At 47.6% G+C, this 25,105-nt stretch overlaps 1 protein-coding gene across 2 annotated transcripts in view; it reads left to right on the top strand.

Annotated features, from left to right (window-relative positions):
- Positions 1 to 25,105, top strand: part of Trabd2b (TraB domain containing 2B) — a 216,108-nt gene that overhangs the window by 152,843 nt on the left and 38,160 nt on the right. For both annotated transcript variants that reach the window (XM_042682044.1, XM_042682052.1), the window contains exon 3: positions 19,915 to 20,061. In XM_042682044.1, coding sequence (XP_042537978.1) covers positions 19,915 to 20,061 — 147 coding nt within the window. The remainder of the gene's footprint in view (positions 1 to 19,914; positions 20,062 to 25,105) is intronic.

The following is a 25,105-nucleotide window of genomic DNA, read 5'->3' as shown; positions in this document are numbered from 1 at the left end:
GAAGCTGGCCCTCATTCTCACTTGGAAGTGAAGTCTAAGGGCTTTATAGCGCAGTGCTCCAAGAATGTGCTGACACTGCAGCTGAAATGTAGCCTCAGACTTGCTGCCATCAGCTTCCCCCATGCAACTCCAGAGCGTCCCTCAGCCTTCCCAACCTGCCTCAGGTCTCCAGACGAACACCTGCAGCATCCCAGGGGACACATGTGCAAGACCCCCATCACACAAACGGCTCTGCTGGGCTGTCCTTCCTCTCTCTGGCTGCCTCAAACCTTGGTGGAGTTGTGTCCTGATTAATCTTCCTCCAAGAGGAGAAAGGGTTCTGCCCTGGGAAGAGGGGCCTTCAAGGCAGAGCTTTTCAGTTCTGCAGAGCCAAGGTGTGCCCTAGGTGGCAGTCTCTCTTTATGACGTGTGGTGGGACCACAGCCTTCTGTAAGACCACTTGGGGGAAGGGCCTGGAGTGGCTCACAGTGGCTTCCTCCTGACCCTTAAATGCTGGAAGCAAAACTATGGAAAGGCATCTTGGGAAAGGCAGGTGTCACATGGATAACCATAGCCATGTCTCACTATTGAGCTTCTGTGGGCTTGTTACCTCACCATTCAGGTGGGTCTTATAGGAGTGAAATAGGAAAGGGAAAGGGAAGGAAAGGATGTATGTCTTCTTGAACCTTCACAGCCTATAAGAAAGACATTGCTATTTTCCAGAGGAGAAACCACCTTCAAAGAGGTCCAGGGACTAGCCAAGGCACTACTGTGAGCCAGTGAGCGGTAAAGCCAGGATTCAGTGCCACAGCCAGACCTCTGTCTGCCCCAACCCATCACTGTCTAGGATGAGGGAGCTCAGCTTAGTTGAGGGTAGACTAAAAAGGGCCGAGTTGTACTCAAGATTACTGAGACCTAGGATTCTCAGAGACCCAGAGCAAAAATGGAGAGCTCTGTCCTCATAGCAAGCCCACAGAAGTGCAGAAGAGTAGAAGAGCCCCCAGAGCTCCAGGGAGATGTGTGTGTGTGTGTGTGTGTGTGTGTGTGTGTGTGTGTGTGTGTGTGTGTGTGTGTCAGAGTCTATGTAAATCTGATGTGTGCCTGCGCTTTAGACCGGATGATATCTGTAGTGAGCTTTGGAGGGTGTACATGCCAATCTGGGTGAGCATTCACCTGAGAGGGAGCATTCAGGGCAGGCAGTGAGTTAATTATATTTTCTGGTTGGCTGAGAGTCAGTCAGCAGCACCTTGTTGTTTTGACCCTTGTCCAGTGTTTGTCTTCTCTGATGTCTGCATCCATTGCTTTGGAAGAGGGATGATGACAGCCTAAGAATGGGAGGGGCCTAGAGAAGGACTGATTGACACAGAGTGGCTGCTGCCCCTTCCAGAATCATGGAGCATAATCCAGTGCTGGGGAAGGGGGGTGGGATATGTTGGGCTGAGATAGCCAAGTAGGCTTCTGGCCTGTGTGTAAAGTATTTTCTCAAAGTGGCCTGGAGGTGTGGCCAGCTTCTATGGGAGCACTCAAGAGTGGCACAACTTGAGTGTCTGCCTGGCAGAAATCTTGCCACAGCTAACTCCCACCCTGAGGACACAGGCAGGCTCCTTCCAGTCCTGAGCTCTGAGGCCATGCTCTCCTGCTCTCCCTGCCCAGTCCTGGAGCTGAGTCAGGGTGTAGCAGGCACCATTACTGTCTAAAAGCCCCAGATGAGTACATGGAAGAGGTAAACTGGTTTATCCTAACTAGGCACAGGTAGACTTGAACCCAGGGCCCAGTTGCTCATACCCAGTTGCTTTCTACTTCTCCAGGCTCTGTATCTCAAAGCCTTATGCAGAACAGCCACTTAGTGGGTAACTGCTGACTGACTCACAGCCTGCTTAGCACTGTTGTGTGAAAACACTAGTCTCCTCAACACTGGTAGGGGGGCGGGCACCATGGGCCAGTAGGGAGGGGATTCCTTCCAGACCAGAGCTGAAACATGGTAGGCTTTGGGACAGGGGTTGTGTGTAAGAAAGAGGAATAGTGAGGGGGGAACTGAACCCCAGGTACTCTTACAACACACAGACCAGAGGAAGTGAGGACAGGGGATAGACAAAGATCCTTAGGCAGGAAGAAAGAACTCCTTGAGGGTCAAAGCTTCTGTTACTACAGAGAGAGAGAGAGAGAGAGAGAGAGCGCTGTCCAAACACATATCCATGTGCTATACGACCTGGACAGCCCTACCCTCTCTGAGCTTTGTGCAGAGAATGGATGGACTTGCTTGTATCTGTACTACCTTCACCTCTCCCCACCCTCCCTTCCCTCCTCCCTACTCCCAGCATCAGCTCTCTGGAGCTTCAGGGGATGGATATACATAGAAAGACCAGAAATGGTGACTGGTGATAGAATGCTCTAAAAGGTCATTTGTTCATCCATGAGACATTTATTGAGCACATTTTTCTCTTCTGGGGATGTCCTTCCTGTTCTTCTCCCTCCTGGAAAGTCTTATTACCTAGATCAAGGTGATAAAATCAACAACGATAAGTCATTTGGGGCCTTATACAATGGTGCACACCTATACTCTCAGCTGCAGAGATCAGAAGGATCTCAGTTTGAGGCTAAAAAGATAGGATTCAAACCAATAAGCAGAGTGTGGTGATATCTGCCTCTCATTTCAGCTACATAGGAGGCAGAGATAAGAGGATCCCCACTTCTAGGCCAGCTTTGAGAAAAACATAAGTCTCTGTCTAGAAAATAACTAAAGCCAAAATGGACTTGGGGCATGGCTAACATGGAAACGTGACTAGTTAGTACAAGACCTTGAGTTCAAAACTCAAGACCTATCTTGGAGTTCATTTCACCTAACATCATCTTATCTGACCTTTTCTGCTTAAGATAAGGACACAAGTGGTTTTTTCTTTCTTGCTATTGTTTCTAATATATTTATAAGGTGATTTTTTTTTTTGCTTTGTATGTCCCTCCCCCACGGTATAACCCTTGTTTTCACTGTATTTGATGTTGGTATAATTTGTGGAGAGGAAGGGAAAAAACAAATTGTTTAAATAGGGATACAGGTGAACCCATTGCAACAAGGAGATGTACAAGATGCTATGTCAAAAAATGAACTTTACAACTTTGGCGGGGGAGGGGGGGAGTGTAGTCATGGAGGTGGGAGGGCAGGGATGGTAGGGGAAAAACAAAGGAGGAGGCAACAATGCTTGATAGGAAATGTACTCATTACCTTGCTCATGTAATTGTAACCCCTCTGTCCGGTATTTTCACAATAAAAAACTTATTTTAAAAAAAACCCATAACCTAGTACCACCCCAAAAAATAAAATAAAAGTAACAAACACAATGTATTAGAAAGCTATACATGCTCTAAGAAAGAAAGTATGGCCAAGTGAATGGAGTCAGGAGTGCCTGGGGAGGGGGTTATTTTGATCAGGACTCTGAGAAGACTTCACAGAGAAAGGAAGGGGACAAGAGCAGCACATTCTTAGTCTCTGGCTTCATGGATGTGGTGTGCCAGCCACAGGTATGCCCCCCATAAGAATTTACCCCATTGCCTCTTTCTGCATCACAAAGAACAGAAATTATCCAATTCTGCCTTTGCTTCCTCAAGTCACAGCGTGAGGCTCAGCCTGCAGAGGTGCACAGACTGCATTAGTCCACACTGGCCTGAAGCAGTGCCCTCAAGCCTGGGACTGGGGGGGGCCCTGTCATCCTCCAAGCAGGAACTCCTTCCTGGCACCACCCACCCTCAGAGGGAGTATCAACCATCCAGCCCCCAGGTTGGATGGACAACCTGAGGGCCAACAAACCCTGCTGTGTTCATCACGGATCGCTGTGTCCACACCAGGCCCAGAATTCCATCTGCCGCCAAATTCCAAGGCTGGGAATAATGAGGCAGATTGTCCCTCACCACTGATTAACTTTCAAGTTGCTCTGCTAAACTGGGTGCAGTTGAAGTTTTAGCAAGTCTCTGGGGGACCCCAGGCAGCTTCAGTTTCAACCTTGTAAAGAACTGTTAAGATCCAATCAAAATAAATAAAATCAGATCCAGGAAAGCGATGTGTTTGTGACTGCAGACCAAACACTCGGGATATTCATGAAGAAACCCAGCACCCCACTTTTTTGCAGAGATTCCTTACACCAGACTGGCATGGACCCATAATCTCACCAGCACCTCTGCTCAAAGGCCTAGGAGCATCCTTTGAGCCTCCGGCAAGGAACCACAGGAGGGAAAAGCCAGGGCTAAGCTCTAGGCTCCATAGAGACTGGACCATAGCCCCTCTCCAGGGCTGACAGCAAAAGCCTGGGCCTGTTACAACATCAAGAATAGGAATCATGGATCCTAGCACCCACAGTCTAATATGGAGTCAGAACATGCAAATTTAGGCATTGCCAAAACCACTAAATGTGGATGATGGCTTTCTGTGTCCATAGCATTGTTACTGAGCATCAGAACCTCAGCTAGTCACATCAGATATTAAATCCCATCTCTAAACCATCCAACAGAATAATATCCCCTTGTGATTCTAGGCACCTAGGTGAAACAAAGGCCAGGACAAGGCTAAGAAAGATCCGTGACCTTCCCCTCTCTTCTGAGGGCCTTCTTCTTGCCCAGCCTTCCAGCCCTCTTCCTGGCTGTTTGATACTTCAGTTGAAATTCTGCATCAATCCATGGAAGAGAAATCAAAGGTATAGGAGAGAAACACCATTTGCCAAATCAAGGACTACTTCCTCACCCTGAAACAAACCACATGGAAGCCTCTGCAGCTGGCTATGTATGCCCTGTGAGCACTGGGCCAGTCCTTGGAGATGCTTTTGGACAATCCCTCTGATTGTAGCCCTGGAGAATCCAGAGAAACTCAACCTGCAGTTGGCACCCCTCACTCCTGCATCACTTCCTGGAACCATCTTCATCAGCTCTTGTTGGTGCCATGTTGTCCATCTCAGGCTTCCCTAGTGCCAGTTTGAGTCCTCTGGGCCTGTTCTGCCATCCTGTGGCTCAGGCCAAGTTCTCCTCTGTGCCCAGCGCCCCCCATGCAGCTGCTGAAAGGCCTCTTGTGCCTGCCTAGGCCCTACCCGCCTGCACACAGCACTGGCCTCTTACCTCATAAACGGCTAATTTGTTACATATTTTCTAACGCTGTAAATGGGAGAACAAAGACCTTTTCTCTCTCATATTTTCATTCAATTATGTTTGTGGGGGAACCTGATCCCCTTCAAAGGGGCGCCAGGGAGCTGGGATAGGAGCCTCCAGGCTTGCTGACCTCCCCAGCCTGCTTCTGGACCCACAGGACCCAAAGTAGCTAAGAGCTGCTGGGGCCTGGGTGCCCCAGGCATGACCAGGGCCCAACTAGGAGGGAAGAACACAGGACTGGCCCTCATCTTCGGGACAGCAGCTGCCAGACTTAGAAATGGGTAGATGGAGGCAGACCTTCCGAGAGAGGAGCCTCTCACAGCCTGGCAGCACCCCTCCTGGTATGGCCAGGCTGGGATGGACTTCTTGCCTCTGCACTGACTCCCAGCAACTGAGGCGTTCCCCAAGAAGGTATGCCGAGCAAGAGTCCTTGTGTGGGATGGAATGGGTACTCTGGTGTGCAAGGTGGAAGACTTGGATGAGAAAGGATGGCTATTTTGGCAAGTAGTCCCACTACTGGCTGCCTCAGAACCTGGAGAATGTACCATATCTGAGTCTCTCTAATCATGAGGTTCTAAGTCCACTTGTAGGCTTTTGCCTGATTCTAAGTCCACCTCTGGGTTTCCGGTCTGTATCTTCTTCCTCTTTGGTGAAGTAGTAGGATGTTGGGGCATGTGGCCAAAATCATCAAACTATTTTCATTCATCTATGTTTACTTGCTGTGTGAGTTAAGGCTAGTTACTTAGTTACTGTCTGCCTCCCTTTGCCTCATCTGTGAACAGGAGATTAACAACAAACCATCTCACTGAATTATTGGAGCTTATATGGAAGAATGACAAACTACATAATGTCTGGTAGAGAACACAACAGGTGGTAGTTAACAACATTATTAATATAAACAGGCAGGTATAGTGATGTACCTATAATCCTACCACTCAGGAGGTAGAAACAGGAAGATGTTGGGTTCAAGGCCAATCTAGGCTGCATCATGAGTTTAAGTCCAGGCTAGGCCACAACATCAAGACCTTGTCTCAAAAACGTAAAGACATACATAACATACATATGGCAAGCAGGCATTAAAAAATATTAATCACATGCATGTTGAAAACAAGAGCTGGGGGTGGGGTTGGGGAGAGCTCTCCCCAGACAGGGAAGAATGGATGCATGGGATATGGACAGGTAAAAATCAGCCACGCTCCCTGTCCGTGCCTTGGCAGTGACCTAATGACAGGTGAGGCAGAGCAGGTGAGGGCCAACAGGTAAGAAGACCCCACACAAGGAACCCTCAGGCTATGACAGCCATCTTTCTTCCCTAGTAGGTCCTGGAAGCTGATTGGCCCCAGCAGCCCGTCTTTCAGGGGTCCTTCACTGCTCCCATCCCTCCTAGGTACAACCGGCCAGTGTAAGCAGATCTTTGCTCTTCGGAGCTGTGTCTGATTTCTTTGTGTTCTCTTCCCAAGACTAAGGCTCCGATTTCACATTCTTTTGTCTTGGGTCTACAAACATTTTCCCGTTCTGTGGCAGAAGGAAGGAGGTGACAGAGTGGCACAGGAGACTCAAGCAGACCAAATGAAGCAGACAGAAGTCTCTGGAGTCTCTGGCTGGCTGTGTAACTGGGGGTACCTTCCTGCCTCTTTGGGGTTCATTTCAGTATCTTTCTGCATCTTGAGCAAGTCCACCTGGGGTCTTAGGGCCCTCCCTAACCTGAGTCTCCTGGCAGCACCAGAGTCTTCAGTTCCCCTGTCTAATGCCAGACAGTGTCTCCTGTGACTTCAAACAGGCAGAGAATACAAGGTGGAACAGTGTGGTAGTTCTGTCCATGAGGTCAAGTTCTCTGCAGCTGTCTTCTTTGATACTCCCTAGAAAGAGTATCTTTCCCTGGGCTGTCAGCAGGAAGGGTCCTGCTCCCTCTCTCAGAGCCACCTTTCCTTCTTTCCATTCTGGGTCTGCCCTCCTTTATCCCGCTGCTCCCCCAAGGAAGGCTCAGGGTTTCAAGTGAAGCAGTAGGAAGTGAGGGTCCATCCACACAGTGTGTACTGATGGACAGTGGGTGAGCCTCAGAGCCCTGAGTTAGGAATTTGGACCACATCCAAGCCAAGAGAGACTTGGAATTCTAACATGACCCCTAATGTCCTCCACATCCACAAAGCCTTGAGCTTAAGGTCTCCTCACTCCCCCTTGCCCCAGGGCTGAAGCTGCTTTCTGCCTTCCCTCTGTGCTGTCTAGTCCTTTCTCTAAGCAGTGAAGCAGTGGTAGAGGGAAGAGGGAAGTCCCCCCCACTTCAATGCTGGCACTCAACCACTTCAGCCAAAGCTCCCTTCTACTTCTCCCTGTCTATTTCTCCCTTTGTGCCCATTAATTGAAGTTAAGAGTCTCATGGACTTTCCTGCCCAGACTGGCTTTGAACATTGATCCTCAGATCTCATCCTCCTCCTGAGTAGCTAAGATTACAGGACATGTGCCAACAATGCCCAGCTCAACTCATAAATTTCAGTGATCTCCAGTCCCCTCTGCTCCCAGTAGGTACCAGCTCTATCCCATAACCTTCTCCACCAGCACATATGCAACACTCCAGCCTGGAAGCATCAGAGGCAGGCTCCTCCACCTGACCACTTGGCCTAGCCTCCTCTCCTTTCACATGGACTGTCGAGGCCTTGTAACTACTCAGTATCTGCGAGAGAAGTGGTAACATACCTCCACACTTGTCTGCAACACGTGAATTCCTCTTCTTTCTCTTCTGAATAACAAATGTATGCTTCCACAGGGTATGGCTGGAATCCTCTCCTTTGGAAGTCTCTAGTTTTTGGTCCCCACCCCTTGTGATTTTCCATCATACCTTGACTACTCTTTGAGCTCAGCTTCACAAGTGTTGTGTGATTTGTGGCAAGAATGCCCTTTGGATACCCTCTCCCTCACTTCACTCTGTACCTGACTGTGAATCCTCAGGAATGGAGATGCACTGCTTTAGTTCATGGTCCTAGAAACCAGACAGAGCCTGACACCAAGATGTGAATAGGAATCCTGTGCACATGTGCTGAACTCTGGTTCTTCCAGAAACCCTTCAGCAAAACCTTCCAGGATGCACTCCATTACTTAAGAAACAGAAGTTTAGCCAAATGCTGGTAGCTCATGCCTGTAATCCTAGCTACTTAGGAGGTTGAGATCTGAAGATCACAATTCAAAGCCAGCCCAGGCAGGAAAGTCTATGAGACTCTTATTTGCAATTAACCACCAGAAAACTGGAAGTAGAGCTGTGGCTCAAAGTGCTATCCTTGAGCAAAAGAGCTCAGGAACAGTGCCCAGTCCCTGAGTTCAAGTCCCACGATCGACAAAAAAAGAAAAAAGGAAAGAAAGAGAATGAAACAGAAGTTTGTGTGTGTGCATGTAGGTAATAAATGCTTGATGTGGTGTTGGAATGCTAGTTTCAAGCAGGCTGGACAAGCATTATTCTCCCTACTTGGTAGAAGGGTAAGCTGAGGTTGAGATAGGAGTAGGGCTCATGCCACCTCTCACAGCCAGCCTGTACACAGCAGTCAGGTTTGGAGCTAGTCCAGCCATGCCTAGTCTGATGCTGATAGATTTCAGTTCAGAAGCTGATGGATTTCCCTCAGTACCGATTGCTTGCAAGTATGTAGCCACTTCCTCCCTCATTGGGCCCCAGAATTACCCAGTCCAACCTGGTTCTCTCCCATCCTGTGCCTGGACCAAGGCAAAGCAGAAGTGTACACACCACTGGAGAGCCTCCGAGGCTTCCCTCTACCCTCTTCCCACTCCCTCCTCTCTCAAATGGGTAAGAACCGTGTAGTCAGACACAGCTCCTCTGGGAATTCCATGTTGATCTTGCAAATGAAAATGGAGGCATGCCTCCTGAAGTCCAGGTGGCTGTGTCAGCAGGACAGGTCTGATGCAATAGAAAAACACATCTGTCTGGTCCAAACCCATAGAACTAGTGATTTAATAACAAAAGTTATGATGATGGCACCCAAGGCCAGTGCTGCCTCCTGTATAGACCATCTTCCCCCCCCCCCCCCCGGCTTCTTGATCTCACTCAGCTCACCTCTGGTTACCTGTTTATTTCAGCCTCCTCAGAGGACATGGGCACTGAGAGTCAGGCAGAGAGAGCCATGTGTGCTGGCTACACTGAGTCCAGACCCATAGCATGAGACTGGGAACTCCACCCCTACCCCTTCCAGGACCCAGCTCCTGACACATCTCTAAACACACTTTTACACTCTCACCTTCTGCTCTGAACACATATACCCTCTCCACCCCCACCCCTTCCTTCTCAACAAAACTGGACACCCAAATTCTCACCAGCACTCAGCCTGGGTCAGGAACTTCTTGGAAGCCCAGACCTCCTTCTATAACTGGCTTATCCCATGCTATTATAACTACTATTTCTCTCCATTTCCTCCATCCCTTTGAAGTTGCTCCTCACTATGTGACTAAGACTAGGTTGTTCTAGAAGCTTCTTCTGGGACTTTCCAGGGCAACTTGTTTCCTTCTTCCCACATGCCCCTGTACAGTGGTCCTTGGGAATAGAGAGTAATAGGTAGAGCAGCGGCAGGGAGAACTCAGCATCGGATACCAAGCCACCACTGGGTAGAGTGAGGTGCACTTAATTCCTTGCATCTCAGACTCCCTGTCTGTAAATCAGGGTCAATAATGCCCACTTCATGAGGTTGTTAATAAAGAGCACATGAGGCTCTATATTCAAAGCACCTGGAATCATCCACTGTTTGTCATGAGGCGGTAGCTGCCCTGTCCTATGATGTTGGACACCTCAAATAGGAAGGCTTGGAGCTGAGGTGTTCTCCTACCCTGCATAATTCACAAGAACCCTTGGTCCACAGAGCAGGGAGAGGAAAGGGTGCCTGTTGCTATGGGCCAGAACTTACAAAAACCAGAATTGGGTCTCAGTGCCCCCCTGAAGCCTGATCATGCAGAAAAGAGAAAAATATGGACTCCCCTTCTGCCTCCCCACCCCCCAGAGCAGACCCCACCTGAACTCCCTTCCTGGAGACCCTCACTCCCCACCAGCCCCCACCTTCAGCCTCCTCGCCCAGCAGAATTCTGTTCTCATCCTGTGGGTGGCTGGGGATTTATGAGCATTTCCTGGCAGGACTTGAAGGACCAAGGAGGAGACTGGGATCTCTAAGGGTGGTCTTTGGGTGGAGCAAGCAGGCATTCAGAGAGCAGAAGGGAAGGGAGCTCTCTGGCTCACTCAGTGAGTCAGGCTTCCTGGTGTTCACCCAGGAAAGTGCTGAGATGCAGCCAGCCTCTGCTGCATGCAGGAGGAGGACCTGGCCCACACTGCTGGGTCCACCCCCATGGGGTCCAAGTCTGTGGTTCTTTGTGTGGTTTCTGGGAGTTTGGGGCTTGGGGAGGTGATGGGGCAGCCAGGAGGCTGCCTCCCCTCAGCCCGATGTCCCTATTCTTCCTCTGCTTCCTCCTCCATTGCTCCATCAGCACTGTTAACAGATCCTCAAGGAATGCCACAAGGCCCAGACCTGCCCCACCACCCATCTCACCATAACCTCCAATCCTATCCTGGAACTTCTACTCTTACTTCTACCCACCACTTCCCTGCCCATGGCTGACTGATATCACCTACATTCCCCCCCCACCCTGATTTCAGCAGGAAGGTATGCAACAATGGGTGGCTAAAGGGGATATTTCTTATTTCCATCCACTCTTCTTCCTCTTTGTAGGTCAGACACTGTGTTTCAGGCCTTGGTCAGAGTAACTGGGCTCCTTTTACAGAGCCTGGGGTTCTGGTGCATTCAGGAACCTGCTCCATCCCCTTCCCCTAAAGGTTTAGGGATAGTAAAGACCAGCCTTGCTACTCCTTGTCCACCCCTTTGAATATTCCTATTATTCAGTGTTCTGTTCCTCAAACCTCACAGGCCTGCTTCTACCTTAGGGCCTTGGTGCATGATGTCCCTTCTGCCCAGATGTTTTTGCAGACCTCCATAGGGTTCTCTCTCTCTCCTTGACATTGATTCTCAAATGACATTGCTGGTGGTAGCCTTACCTTGAAACGTAATCTAAAATGTCAACTCCCTGAATTTGATCAAAGCACACTATATGCATATATGGAAATATCACAATGAAATTCTTCTGTACAATTACAGAGGGAAAAATGTTAAATGAAAGTGCAAACCCACACCCTCCCCCCCACACACACATACCCTATATTCCTTTGCCTTATTTCTTCCTCAGCAATCTTCACTATCTAACCAATTACACAGTTTGCTTACTGCTTTGCTAATTGTCAGCTTTCTCCTACTAGAATGAGAGGTCCCATAGGTGGGGAATCTTTATTTGTTATGTTTCCTTATACCTCCGTGGCCTTGAAGAAATCGGGTAAGTGCTCAATAAATATTTGTTCAGCCAATGTAAACATTAGTCCTTTTCACTGGTGTGTCACTCAAGGCCAGGGAAGGAAAATGACTGATCCAGGGCTTCCCAGTAAAGCATTGGATGGTAGCTAGATCTCAGGGCCCTGCTTCCAGCCCAGAGCCAAGATCCCAGCTCCAGGAAACCTTGTGTTTATTTGAATGCCTGCTGCTCAGTAGCCTGGTATCCAGCGGCAGGATTCTGTGTTCTGTGCCGGAAGCCTGGGAGACCCAGACCACTGAGCAGGAAGCCAGGAAGCAGTCAGCACTGCTTTGGTGCCGTCCATGGGACAGGAGAATAAATAAATAAATTTCAGCAAGAGCCTGGCAGGCTGTAACCTTTGTGTAAATGTCCTCCAAGCCAGAGAAAGCTTTGCTGTGAGGGACTGCCATTCCCTGCCTGAGTGCTGACAGATGAAGCTGGCCTGGGGCGGCCAGGGCTGCTCAGCTCTGTGCCCTGGATGTCCTGGGTCCTGGTGGGCGGCTGCTGCACAGGATAAGGATCTTAATGGTGGGTGACTCGCCCAGCTTTTCGTGTATACGTTCATTCTTTTTGTCTTTTTTTTTTTTTTTTTTTGCTGGCCATGGGGTTTGAACTCTGGGCCTGTATGTTGTTCCTGATCTGATGTGTCCACAGCTAGTGCTCTACTACTTGAGCTACAACTCCACTTTCAGCTTTTTTTTTTTTTTTTTTGTAGTTTAGTGGAGATAAAGAGTCTCATGGATATTCCTGCCAAGGCTGGCTTCCAACCATGATCCTCCGATCTTAGCCTCCTGAGTAGCTAGGATTATAGGTGTGAACCACTGGTGCCTGGCTATGTTTATTCATGTTAAGAGTCTATCAAGCATCCACTATGTATGTGCCTGATGCTGTGTTCTCTCTGTAGAAAGAGATAATCTGCCTTGTGCTCATAACGCTCACTACCCAGCAAGAAAGACAAGCAGAAATATGATGGGCAATGGCCTGGAAAGCATCAGTGGCTTCAGAGCACTTGTGTATGGTTTAGGGAGGCCCAACTGAAGGAAGAAGCCATCACCTATAGGGGACATAGCCTTCTGTACACTGAAAATTCAGTACGGGCTACTGCTCCTAGGTTACAAGCTGAGGAGGCACTTATAACACAATGTATTTGTGAATCTAAACATGAAGTCATGCTCATGAATGCAGTTTATTCACCAAGCATTGTTCTATAATGCATAACTAGATGTGCATACACACATGTGTTTATCTGTGTCTGTGTGTACAGATAAAGAGATGGAGAAAGATTTGTTTTAAGGAACTGGTATATCCATTGTGGAGGGTAGCCAGTACAAAATCTGCAGGGTAGGACCTCCAGGGAAGAGTTGACACTACCATTCAAGTTCAAAAGCAGTTCTGTGGTAGAATTTCCTCTTCATTTAAGGGTATCATTTTCCCCCTTAAGACCATCAACTGATTGGATGAGTCTCCACCTTATGGAGAATATCCACTTTGCTTAAAGCCTATTAAATTAAATGTTAACGTATTAAAAAAAACTAATACTTTCTTAGAAATGTCTATAAAAATGTTTAGCAAATATCTGACTTTGACTGAGTCAAATGGACATGTAAAATTAACCATCAGAAGTCTATTTTGTCCACTTGGATACCCATCTGCATCACCATAAACCACAATTAATCTCCAAAATAAGAAACTAAGAAAGTTGTAGCTCTGTCACATGATATAGTCATCTTATGTGCAACCAAACATGCACTAATCCTTCCCCAGAAGAGGCTACTTAGTCTTCTCCGTAACATTGGTTAGCAATACTTAAATAATAGGATCTAAAGTCAATATAGCCATGTTACATGAGAAGGGAATCAGGTGGAAGACAAGAGCCAAGACATTTGTGATAGATACACAGGTGCACAAACATATTTATAACAACGTAAGGAGACTGCTCCTGGAAATCCTAACCTTTTTTCTGTAACTGACTATAGACTATCATAGCTCGTATTTAACTACCTTCCCCTTCTTCTGCCCATTCTGTACTCCCTTTGCCTTTAGCAAGAACCTCAGCCGATCATGGTTCGGAACCTGGCTGAGGACCCTAACCTCCATTCCTATTAGATTTGGGCTATGCCTGGAAGAGGATGTTGTAATTTTCCATTGACTGTAATCCTAGGGCATGGTAGTCCTGAGTCACCCTAGAAGATTTCCTGTTTTCCACATACTCGCCCTTACCTCCACACACTTTGAGAGAGTAGTCTGTCCCCTCCATGTGTTCAGGATCTACATCCCTGTCATACTGTCACTGTCTTTGCCTGAGGAGCCAGAGGCATGGCCACGAAACAACTTTAACTTATGGTGGAACAAGAGCCTTACCATCTCCAGCATGCTGTGTACTGATATTTTACTAACAAGGTGGTTTGTTCAATTCACTGCCTCCCCCACCGGCAGGTGCATTCTGCTGTCTGCATTGCCCCTTGCTGACTCCCCAGCACCTAAACAGAGCCTGGCACAGAGGAGGCTCTCAGTGGGCATAGCCAAATGGCTTAGGGCCTTTGTTGAGATTCCCCTGGGTTCCAGGTTTGATTACAATCCATATACTCCCATTCCCGACCACCAGCCTGAGAGCCAGGCCTGTCTTGAGAGACTCTGGATACAAATCTCCTTTTTGATAAGACAGGGTTCAGTTGCTTTCCTCTCAGGTGACAATGCTGGGCCACCAAGTAGGCCTAGGCCTCAGGAGGCTCTGGCATTCCAGCCCATCCAAGACTGTTTACCTGACTACTTTAGAGCAATAAACCTGTCCTATCCCTTCTGGCGCCTGCCTCCCTCCATCCTAGGCCTGTGTTTGAAAATATATTTAAATTCCAGTCCTACACACTGCAGATGCCACAGGCCACTTTGGCCTCCTGGGGATGCACCGGGGGTTTTGGCGACCAGGCTGCCACACAGCCATTCAGGAGGAGGGGGCCTTGACCCACTATTTGTTATTCCATGTCAAAGCCTTATCATAAACATCATCCTGGAACAGACCACTGAGGCTCCGCAAGAGGAAGATTTGTTGTTCCAAGGCAGCTGGGAGCCGAGAGCATCGAGGCCTCTGAGTCTGCTTAGTGCCAGGCTGAGGAATTCAGGAAACCAAGAGGGAGGCTGAAGTCAGGAGAGCACTTTATTCTAAAGCCTATGCCCAGATTACCATGGCCACAATTGCCATCGGCAGACCTGCCTCCAAAATGAGCTTGGAAACAAAGTCCAGTTAGTCAAACTCAGATCCCGCTGAAAAGCAGCTGAAAGTCAATGCTTGTTGAATGAATGGATGAATGAATGAATGAATGAAGCTAGCTTCCCTCTATTTTCTGGAAGCATCAAGGGATAGGTGAGGATGTTGAAAGGGGTGACATTAATCAAAAGGCATTGTATTCATAAACTGCTTTGTTGAATGGCTACTCTTCTGTACAACTACTTAAAAATAACATATATTACACACATATATGTATGTGTGTTATATGTATATATATGTACATATATATATATATATATATATATATATATATATAATAATGCCATGAAATAAGCAACCCAAAAAAAAAATGCTCATGAAGGAGGACATATTGATTTGAAGTTCTGCTTGTGACTTGGCAGAAGGAATTTCAAATCCCAGCTCTGTCTCTTATAGCACTGTGGCCTTGGGCTTGTCATTTCTTTTTGTTTCTTTGGATTTTTTGGTAAGTCAAGAGGCTTGAACTCAGGGCCTGGGTGTGGACCCTGAGCTTTTCTGCTCAACTAGTACTCTACCACTTTGAGCCACAGGCCCACTTCCAGTTTTCTGGTGGTTAATTGGAGATAAGAGTCTCACGGACTTTCCTGCCCAGACTGGCTTTGAACTGTAATCTTCAGATCTCAGCCTCCTGAGGCCGTAGGAGTACAGGTATGAGCCACTAGCACCCAGCTTGGACTTTTTAATCTATGAATAGGAATACCAGCCGCTCCAGCTGTCTCCCAAACATAGCAAGGTGGCCACTATGGACATTGGTCAACTAAGAAAACAGATTCCTGGCTGTCCCCAGTGCCCATCTCATTCTTCCATAGCTTTATCATCTTGGAAAGATATTTAATGTTTCGTCACTACATTTTTATTGTTTGATTCTGGTTTTTTAGAGACAGGATCTCACTGTCACCAAGTTTGGTCTGGAACTCACTTTGCAGCCCAAACTGAACTTGAATTCTTAATCTTCCTGCCATACCCTCCTGAATTCTGGGAGTACACGTTTGGGTACCATACCCAACTCAGCAAGGTTTTATTATTTGTTTTCAATCTTTAAGTTAATGTGAAAATCAAATAAATCAATTTAGAAAGTTTCTGACCCCTAATATAAGTGTTCAATAAGCCTAGAGATCCTGGTAATGTGTGGATGAAGACTTCTTTATAAACTACATAGGGTGGGTACAAGGCAAAAGAGGTAGGGGAAGGAGCACAGAGCTCAGCATCAACATCTTTCCTCTTGTAGTATTTACTGCATACCTGCTATTGGTGATACTAGGGCTCAGGAGCGAAGAGAAAAGCAAGGAACAGTCGGTTCAGTGGGATGTATGTATGCCCCTATAGGGGCTGAGGGCCAATGCTGAGACATATAGGACTTCTCAGATGACCTAGCCCTCATTTCCCTAGCCCTCATTTCCTGTATGTAACACTCCAATAACAAACTCTCCTGGCTATTTCACATGCATCCAGAGAGAAAACAGGTGTGATAGTGGGTGTGGATGTATGTGGACATCTGGAGATCCTGCCTTAGCCTTGTGGTCCAGTACTGGGAGTCGGGGATCTCAGGGTGGAGCCTGCTTTCTCCAGCTCACACGGCTCACTGTGTGGCCTCTGGCAAACCCTATCCTCTCTTCCCTCCCAGGAACCCTGTCACCTCTCCTCTGGTATATGATGAAGGTATAGGTGAGATCAGTGGACCTCAAACTGGGCTCCAGTGTACCCATGGGAGTCCCTGCTCCAGCTTGCCTCTTCTACATCAACCAGCAAAGTTTCCATTTTTATCTGTGTCCCATTTGGAGTTCTAAGTAAGGTTCTTTTGGAAACCAACAATAGCAAAAAAAAAAAAAAAAAAAAAAAAAGATTCCATGACTAAAAAAGGTTTGAAAACCTCTGGACCAGATGACCTCTAGGGACACTTCCAGCCAGCTCAGAGTTGAGAACACTTGCGTCTATTTTCCTCTGCATTTTATTTAACAAATATGTTTTCCATGCACTTACTGCATGCCAGGTCCATTCTTAACACCCTACAGATTGTAATACACTTAATCCAGTGGAACACCTCCCAGCTGCGTGAGGGCCGCATGATTGCAGAAATGACTCTATGAGTCAGTTAGGATCCAGGGGAGCCATTTCATCTTCTGGCATCCAGGGCAATGACCTCACCTCAGGTCAGCTGGTGCCTTGGTCAGGTGAACTTGAGACACAGTGGGGAAGGTGTATGTGTAGTGGCTGGGTGTGGTTGCAGGAAATCTGTGTGTCCCAGGCCCTCAGAGGAAGGGAACAATCAGCTCAATATGGACACTCTCATCCAAGGCATGTGCTGTGTGAAAGGAAGTGCCTGTTGCCTTAGCAATGTTCACATTGTCCTGTAATCCATCCCTAACCGCCACGCTGCCATTGACACCGTGCACCAGATGGCTGCAGATCTGATTTCAGCAGTGACAACCAGAGCCGGGGGCCTGGAGAAAGCCTGGGGGTTGTGGAGAGAAGGGAGCGGGGGGTATTTTGACCTCACCTCCAGCCAGTTCATTAAGGGGAACAGACCAAACTTGATGTCTCTCACAATTTAGCTCTCCTTCCCAGACACCAAGAAATAGGATATGGGAGAGCAAAGATGGAAGCCATCTCCCCAGCACAAGTTTGGCCCTGTTGCCTGGGCCAGCATTTTGGCCAGGTCAGGTAGTTTTTCTTCAGATTATAAATCTGAACCAACTGGTGGTGGCATGCTCCAACCTACAGTTCAAATGCCAAAGTTTTAGGGTCTGTCCTTAAGGGATTATTGAGTATCCTTGAATTTATGACTGCAGCAGATCTCCATGTACCTCCCTTTACCAGGCAGAGTGCTGAATGCTAGGTTCAAGAGTGAGTAAAATGTACTTGGTCTTCAAGGAGCACCAACCCTATTGAGGGACGGGCAATGAATGACACATGCTTTTATGTCATCTAGGAGTACAGATCCATTTCTCCACCAGGCAAAGAATTTAGAGGCAGAGGAGTAATATAGTAAACAGCAAGTTTATTGAAGGCAAAAGTATAGTACAGATTCTCAGTGGAGAGGGGCCCCCAGCTGGGAAATGGTTGAAGCCCCCTAGAGAAGAAGCCTTTCTGCTTTATTAATTCCTCTCCCTGAGACACAATTGATCAGTGAAGGTCCATGCATTATCCTGGGTCTTTCATTGGTCTCTGCTACTGGGCATGGGCACTGAAGTAAGTCCTATTGGTCAAGCCTGATCTTGAAAGTGGATTTGATTAGTCATGCCCAATTGTGCACGAGGCATTACCTCACTACCCAGGTAAGATTGTGAGCCCAGTGAATTATGGGAAGAAGTGCCATCTTAAGCAGAGCCCGAGGTATGATGGGAATAAGAAGTACCATAATGGAGCACATGTTGTCTGCTATGTGTTATGTCCACCATTTTCTATCCCTAACTACTTAACAGTTCCTCATTCTTTCCCTCATTTATAAGCTATGTTCCCACTCTGGTGGACAGAAGTGAAGTGTATCAATCATCTATCACTACAATATGCTGTGTAATAACAACAGAATCTGCCACTAATATAGCCAGGTCATTGGTAGGTAGGCTCCGCTGAATTTACTGACTTCACATGTCTGGTCTCAAGAGCCCTGACTGGATCACTCTGCCCTGAAGGTCTCTCCTCCCCCACCAGGTGGGCCTGGGCTACTCTCCAGGCAATGACAGATGCACAAGGTAGCAGCAGCAACACTCAAGGGCTTTTCAAGCCTTCCTTTGAGATGGTAACTGAGATCACATTGGCTGAACCAAGTCAGAAAAGGAGGGAGCAACAAAGTCCTGTGGCAAAGGGGAGAGGATAGGATTTGCGGCTATTACAAGGTTAGTCTATCACCCAAAAGGAAAGACCTAATTCAGCTCCCAGGGTAGACAGAAAAGTATCATAGAGGAAGACATCTCAGCAGATCTTGGATAGCCATGTCTAGAGGCCATCGGATGTTTGCTTCTGAAAGATGACTATAACAGAAGAACAGGAGATAGCCGCACGTAGGGCTAGAGGAAGAAGGACTGCAGGGAGTTAGGAGGGGCTGGTGCTGTGGACCCAGAGGAGAATGATGCTTGGGCTTGAGTGGGTGTTGGCTAAGAGCCTGCAGCTTGTCATCTAAGTAGAAGGAACAGAGTTTGCCTAAGGCCTGAAGGCACAGGCTGGGATGGGAAGCAGCATGGACAGGAGGCCAGAAATCACCTCCTGACATTTCACACAGGGATTGCAATACGTTTTGTTTTGTTTTGTTTTTCTCCAACTGTGTTTAAATAACACCATAAATGATTGGGCCCCTCCTCCCCACAGGGTCTGAGATTCTAAGTCCTGTGAAGCTGGCTCCCACTCCAGCCATACTGATTGTATCTTCCCTTCCTTGAGTCTCAGTTTCCCCATCTAAAATGAGAACATTGAACTAGACCATCACCTAGGGCCTTGTACCTGTGTTCTATTAGAACCATGGTCCTTAATTGTTATAGGCAGAAAGTGCTAAGGGAGTCTGTTAGTAAAGGACTTTGAGTCTGAAGGGCAGAGCCTGGGTGACTGATTTCTACATAGCAGATGCCTGGCTGGGCACAGCTGTGTCCCCAGAGCCTGCCATTGTTGGTCCAGAGGATAGAGGAGCTTGAGGACATGCCTGCTAAATGCAAGCAAAGTTAAGGCTCTCAGGGCCATGCTCCACCAGCCTTTCCTGGGTAAGGAAGGCTTCCCAAGCAGATGGGCTTCAAATCAGACTTTGACATTGAGCTGAGCTTGTTTGTTGTTTTTGTTCACTTGATTGTTTTGCTTTGTTTGGATATGCTCTTAACTATAAAATGAGCCTGCTTATTCTAGAAGACTTCTAAGCAAAGGAACACAAGGAGTCAAGAGAGGAGCCCATCATTCCAAGCCCAGATATTTTGCTGCATCATTAGATACAAGGTTGAGACTCAGAGAAGAAGGCAGACCAGCATGGGAAAAGGCCTGGAGACTAGAGCAGGCTAGCCATGCTCAGAGCCTATTGGTTGGACATAAGGAATGTGGAAACATCCTTTGGGCAAGCTGGTACCCAGGCCCACACACCCTCTCTGTTTCAGGCAGTCCTTAAGCTCAGAGCAAAGAAGGCAGGATCTGAGGCCAGCGGGTCTCTACCCATAGCCCTGATGCTCCTCTCTTTCCTTGGCCAGGTGTTGTTTGCCCTGAACCAGACCCTGCTGCAGCATGAGAGTGTGCGGGCAGGAAGCCTGCAGGCCCCCTACACCACAGAGGACCTCATCAAGCACTACAACTGCGGGGACCTCAATGCTGTCATCTTCAATCATGACACGTCCCAGGTGAGTTCCCCTTCCTCACCTATTCACATAGCTTAGAACCAGTCCCATACAACTTTACCTGGCATTTATTAGATACCTATAGTGTGCTGCGCATCTCTTCTCTGCCACAAAAAATAGGGACTATTTTCATAGCCCCTTTTATAGATGGGGAAAGTGAGCCTCAGAGAAGGAAAGAGACTTCTTCAAAGCCATGCAACTTATTAGTTGTTGAATTATCAAGTTGTTGAAATCTGCATTGCTGTAGGGCCTAGGATGTTGGAAGCTTAGCCTAAAAGACTGGGAAATGTTTAAGAGGTCCAGTTTAACATTTGGGGAAACATGTAAACTGAAGGGAAAGCCCACAGTTATTCTGACCTTGAATCTAGCCTAAGATATTCTTTGTCTATTCAAGTCCTAGAAGAAAGATGACAACCAGGCCAGGCAAAGAGTAAGTAAGGAACTGAGTATGGCCTATCTTTGCCCAGACTTTACCAAACTTCCTGTTGCTGTTGGGCAAATTGTAAGGCACTTTGTCCAGGAGTTCGACGCCCTGGACACCTTGCTCTCTGCTTACAGTGTAGATCCCCTCAGGAACCTGTGGTAATGCAGTTTGTCCTCCTGTGCTTCTATGCCTTTGTTTAGGCTCCTCCCTCTTCCTGGATTCTTCCCAGTTGGCCAGGGACAGGCATCACCTCCCCTGAGAAACCTTTCAGATACCCTGGATGGAGCTAGGTCCTCCTAGCCCCTCTGCCCCGCCATGGTTCTTCTTTCGTGATACTTGAATGTCCATTCACTCAGGAAGTACTTGGGTTAGGCAGAGAAGACTACACTTCACTACTCAGGATGTCCATATTTCTCAGGAAAGGAAAGCCAATTTTTGCAGTGGCCTGTGCCCATACTCTTCCCCAGCTCCCACCCCCATGTCCTCTGCGTCTCCCTCTGCATACCACAGCACACAGGCCTCTTTGCTGGTCACTTCTGACACCCCTGCCTTCACACCACAGCTCCCTCTGCATAGAATGTCTTCCCAGGACTCACTGTGGCGGCTCATTCTCCCTCATAACTCATCTTTAACACTTACCTCAACTATCATCAGCTCAATGAGGCTCATTCTATCTACCCTATTTATCAGAAGTGCACCTTGTCCTCTACTACTAACTCAGACCATTTTCTATGCTCTGCTGTGCCCCCATAGCCTGGAATATCCCAAATTGCAATACATATTTGTGCATTCATCAGTGACTAACATCTGATCCTCTCTACTAGAAAGCAAGCTCCATGAAGACAGGACTTGAATCTGTCTTATTCATTGGATTATCCCTAACTGGTTAAAGCAGTCTGTAGCCCGAGCAGTACTCAATAACTATTTACTGAATGAATGAATGGATGAACTTGATTATAAATGCCAAGCACATGGTGCCATGCAAAGGGACAGGAAGTAAAACCAGACAGCCCTTGTGGGGCTCCCCTTTCATTAGTGTGAGAGGAGCAGAGGTGTTTCCTGCTACAGGAAATTTAGGTGGGACTGGTATAAGAAGGAAGGTTCCTGCAAAGTGAGTGGCCACAGACAAATCTGAGGTGGCCACAGAGAGAAGAAATATTCCAGTAGAGAAAGCCACATGCATGTACATCAGATATCAAGAGAGCAGGAAGTGGGGTGAGATATCAGATCATCAAAGGGGTTCTAGACCAAAGCCAAGATGCTCTGTCTGTGTGTGCTACCCAAGACATGGGCTCACCCAGGGTAGAGTCTGCAGAGCAGAAAGCTGTGCAGCAGTGAGAACACCTGCTGGGGAGTGGGAGCAGAGAGAGGCCAAGCCAGAAGATAGTGCATTCATAAAGATCCTCTGGCTGCAGCATGAAGAGTGACGTGGCATTTAGAGGCCAGAGAAGAACAGAAACAGTCTGGGTTGATAATGATGGACCCAGACATTAGTTATACCTCACCTCTAGCTTCTTGCCTTCCTGCTTCATTGTTCTCACCTTCAGAAAAGACCGTGCCCTGGCCTCTGCAGCCCCCAGGTCACTGGCACTGTCAGCACCTGTCATGGGAGAGAGGGCCATCCCAAGGTCCATCGAGGAAGCCTTGTCTAGGGCCCTGGTCTGCCTGAGGAGTAGTGTAGCCACAAAAATGTCCTGTGCAAACCCACTTTTGAAAGTGAAACATAACTAGGGGTCAGAGCAATTGGCAGGTATAAAACAATCTTCTTCAACCATAAACCTGGACTGTCCTGGACAAACCAGGACTCATGGTCACACCATCAGCCACCAAACCAACTCTTCTAACTTCTCTAAGCATATGCCTCACAGGTTCTTACTGGGAGCTTTAAGGGAACCTCAAGCCCATTCTAGGGGTGTCCATTTTGGCTCCTACCCTGACGCGAGGTTGGATACATGCAAGTTCTCACAACATCTGTTGGCTGGATGGGTTCCAACAAAAGATTTATGGAGACCAATGTCAACAGCAGACCTGAGCACTTGACCATCCTTAGGTTACAGGCCATGGAACAGGGAAGCCTATACTGAAGCTCTTCCCTAGTATCTCACCAAGCCCTGGCCACCCTATCTTTTTGTTCCCCCTATCCTAGACCTCTCCCTCCCTCCCTAGGACTCTGGGGACCTAACATGTCCTCTTTGAAATATTCTCATACGTCCTGCACTTAAACTTGTCATAGGAGATTTAAGACCCAGGACAAGCCTAATGACATCATTAGTTTGCTTCCCTCTCAGCCCTGGCTCAAATCCAGGCCCCATCCTTGGCATGGAGCCAAGGCCCATCACACAAGACATACAGAGAATGTTGGCCAGCATTCGGGCAGCCCCAGGATCCTGAGTGTCCAGCCCAGCTCCTTCATGGCTTTGAAATTTAACTTTTTTTTGTTTTGCCCATGTTAAACATTTTTGGTTCCCTAAGGAACAAATGGGGATGCATCTTTGTACAAGTTCATATTTGTCCATGTATCCAAGTCCTTAAAGGGGGAAGGAGCCTTTGTGGCAGCCTGTCCCATCACAGGGAAGGTGATAAAGCCAGCTCTGTCCCACAGTTAAGTGTTCATAACAGCTGATGCTTGTTCAAGATGTCCTTTGTGCCATACTCTGTGCTAAGTACTTCCCAAAACCTGTCTACATGCGCATTGTCCTCCTCCATGTTACCAGCTTGGAACCTGAGTCTCAGAGAGGCCAAATTACCTTCTAATTATAATGAGGCCTCCCTCCCTCCCCAAGGCTAAGTGGAAAAAGAGAACTCCACACCGCATGGTGCTCACTGTATGTTTCCAGGGCCTGCATTCATAACCATGCTTCCTACAGCTCTCAGCCATTCACTTATCCACTCAGTGACCAAACAAATAAATATTCACCAAGGGTATGTGGTCTCATTCACTCCCATGCCTAGGAACAGAGAGAAGTCTTTGCAAGAGAAGTTTCCAAGTCCGAGATCTTCCTGTTCTCCTCTACTCACAAGTATTTGGTGTTTCCTCTAACTACATCGAGTCCAGTGTGGCCTATTGTGTCAGGGCTGCCAGTCATTCCTTCCAAGGGGGTGGAGAATAAAACACAATTTTTATTGGTATATTTCTAAATAAATGATCTTTGGGCACAAACTCTGTATAATCCTTGATTAGGCACCAGCCAGGGAACTGCCACACACAGCTAAGCAGCTTGCTGTTTAAGCTTAGGGGAGGCTCACCATATGATTGCCTTATTCCCCTTAGGACAGTAAAGCAGTCCCACCATTCAAATGCCTTATCTCCCACCTTACTCTGAGGAACATGCTGGTCATATACCAGCTGACAGCATAGGCAGATGCCCTAGCTTCCAGTGGCCCTCAGCCTCAGTTTCTTTTGACTCTCCCCATTTTCTCAGAAAGAGTGTTGACCACCCATCAGTGGCTCTAGAAGCTATGTGTTTGGACTCCTATTTGGGGGCTAACACCTAAATCCCTAAAAAAAATAATTTCTTTATGCCAGCCCTCCATAGACCTCATCCATTAGTCAGTCTGACCTGGTACCTTATGCTTTGTTACCTGGGGAGTGGAGGGAAGAAAAATAAATGGAAAACATTGTGTGAGCAAGAGCTTGGAGGCAATGATATTAGTGGGTTCAGAGGAGACTGTTGTAACTTAGTGTCTCTGTTTCCTCAGTGGTCACATGCATGTGTAGGAAAAGATGGTACTAGAATACCTGCTTCTGACAAACAGGCTGTACAGGTGAAATGCTGGGGATCAATCACCCCTTTGGGGGCACCCTCTTTATGCAGGCACTGGCAACCTGGAATCACCAAAACTCCACCCTTGAATCTGGAGAGTCAACAGCCTACTTAAAAACACAATGCTATTGACAGGCTACATGGCTGGCTATGATAGGGAAGGACCCACGGTTGATATAGTTGGGCAGATCCCAGGCTGATGCTATTACAGAAGAAGCGTTGGAGTCCTGGAGTTTGGAGTTTTGAAGTATCCTAGGAAGTCATAGAGCCAGATAGACAGATGTTGGTTCAATCATTGGGAAAAACCAAGGTGCCACCTCCTATCACCTCTGGAGTGGGGAGTTCCACATGTAACCCATGAAAAGACTCATCTTTTAGTCCCCACAGTCTCCTCAGTCCCATGTTATAAATGAGAAAAGTGGGATTCATCAATGTGTCCAATACCCAACAGCATCAGAATTGGTGCTGAAGTCCAGACCAGCCTAACTCCATGTGGTTTTCCTGCTGTACCAGGAGATTCAGCTGACTCTCCACATCTCTTGCTAAACTGAGCTCCTTGTACATGCAGGTGCTGGGGTCCATGTTAAAGTGAGGGTAGTAAGGAGATGAGCCTGATCTCAGGCTCTCTCAGCCACTGAGTACTGAGATGGACTCCGGCAGAAACATGAGACAGACCAATACAGCTGTCCAGCTGCTGGAACTCTCAACCTGGCTCTGCCACTTCACTAATTGAGACTTTGCACACATCTTAGGATCCTTTCCACTCTTGGTTGCTCAATCTATAAAACTCAGAGGATAACACTCAGAAGTGAGTGAAACTCTCAGCCTACTGACCAGCCTAATAAAGGTAAGTCACTCA

This window comes from Dipodomys spectabilis, unplaced genomic scaffold (genome assembly GCF_019054845.1).
Source record: "Dipodomys spectabilis isolate Male_0828 unplaced genomic scaffold, ASM1905484v1 ptg000002l, whole genome shotgun sequence".
NCBI classification, from domain to species: Eukaryota; Metazoa; Chordata; class Mammalia; order Rodentia; family Heteromyidae; genus Dipodomys; species Dipodomys spectabilis.
Note: the sequence above shows the minus strand (reverse complement) of the source record. Positions and strands in the feature narration are given on the sequence as shown.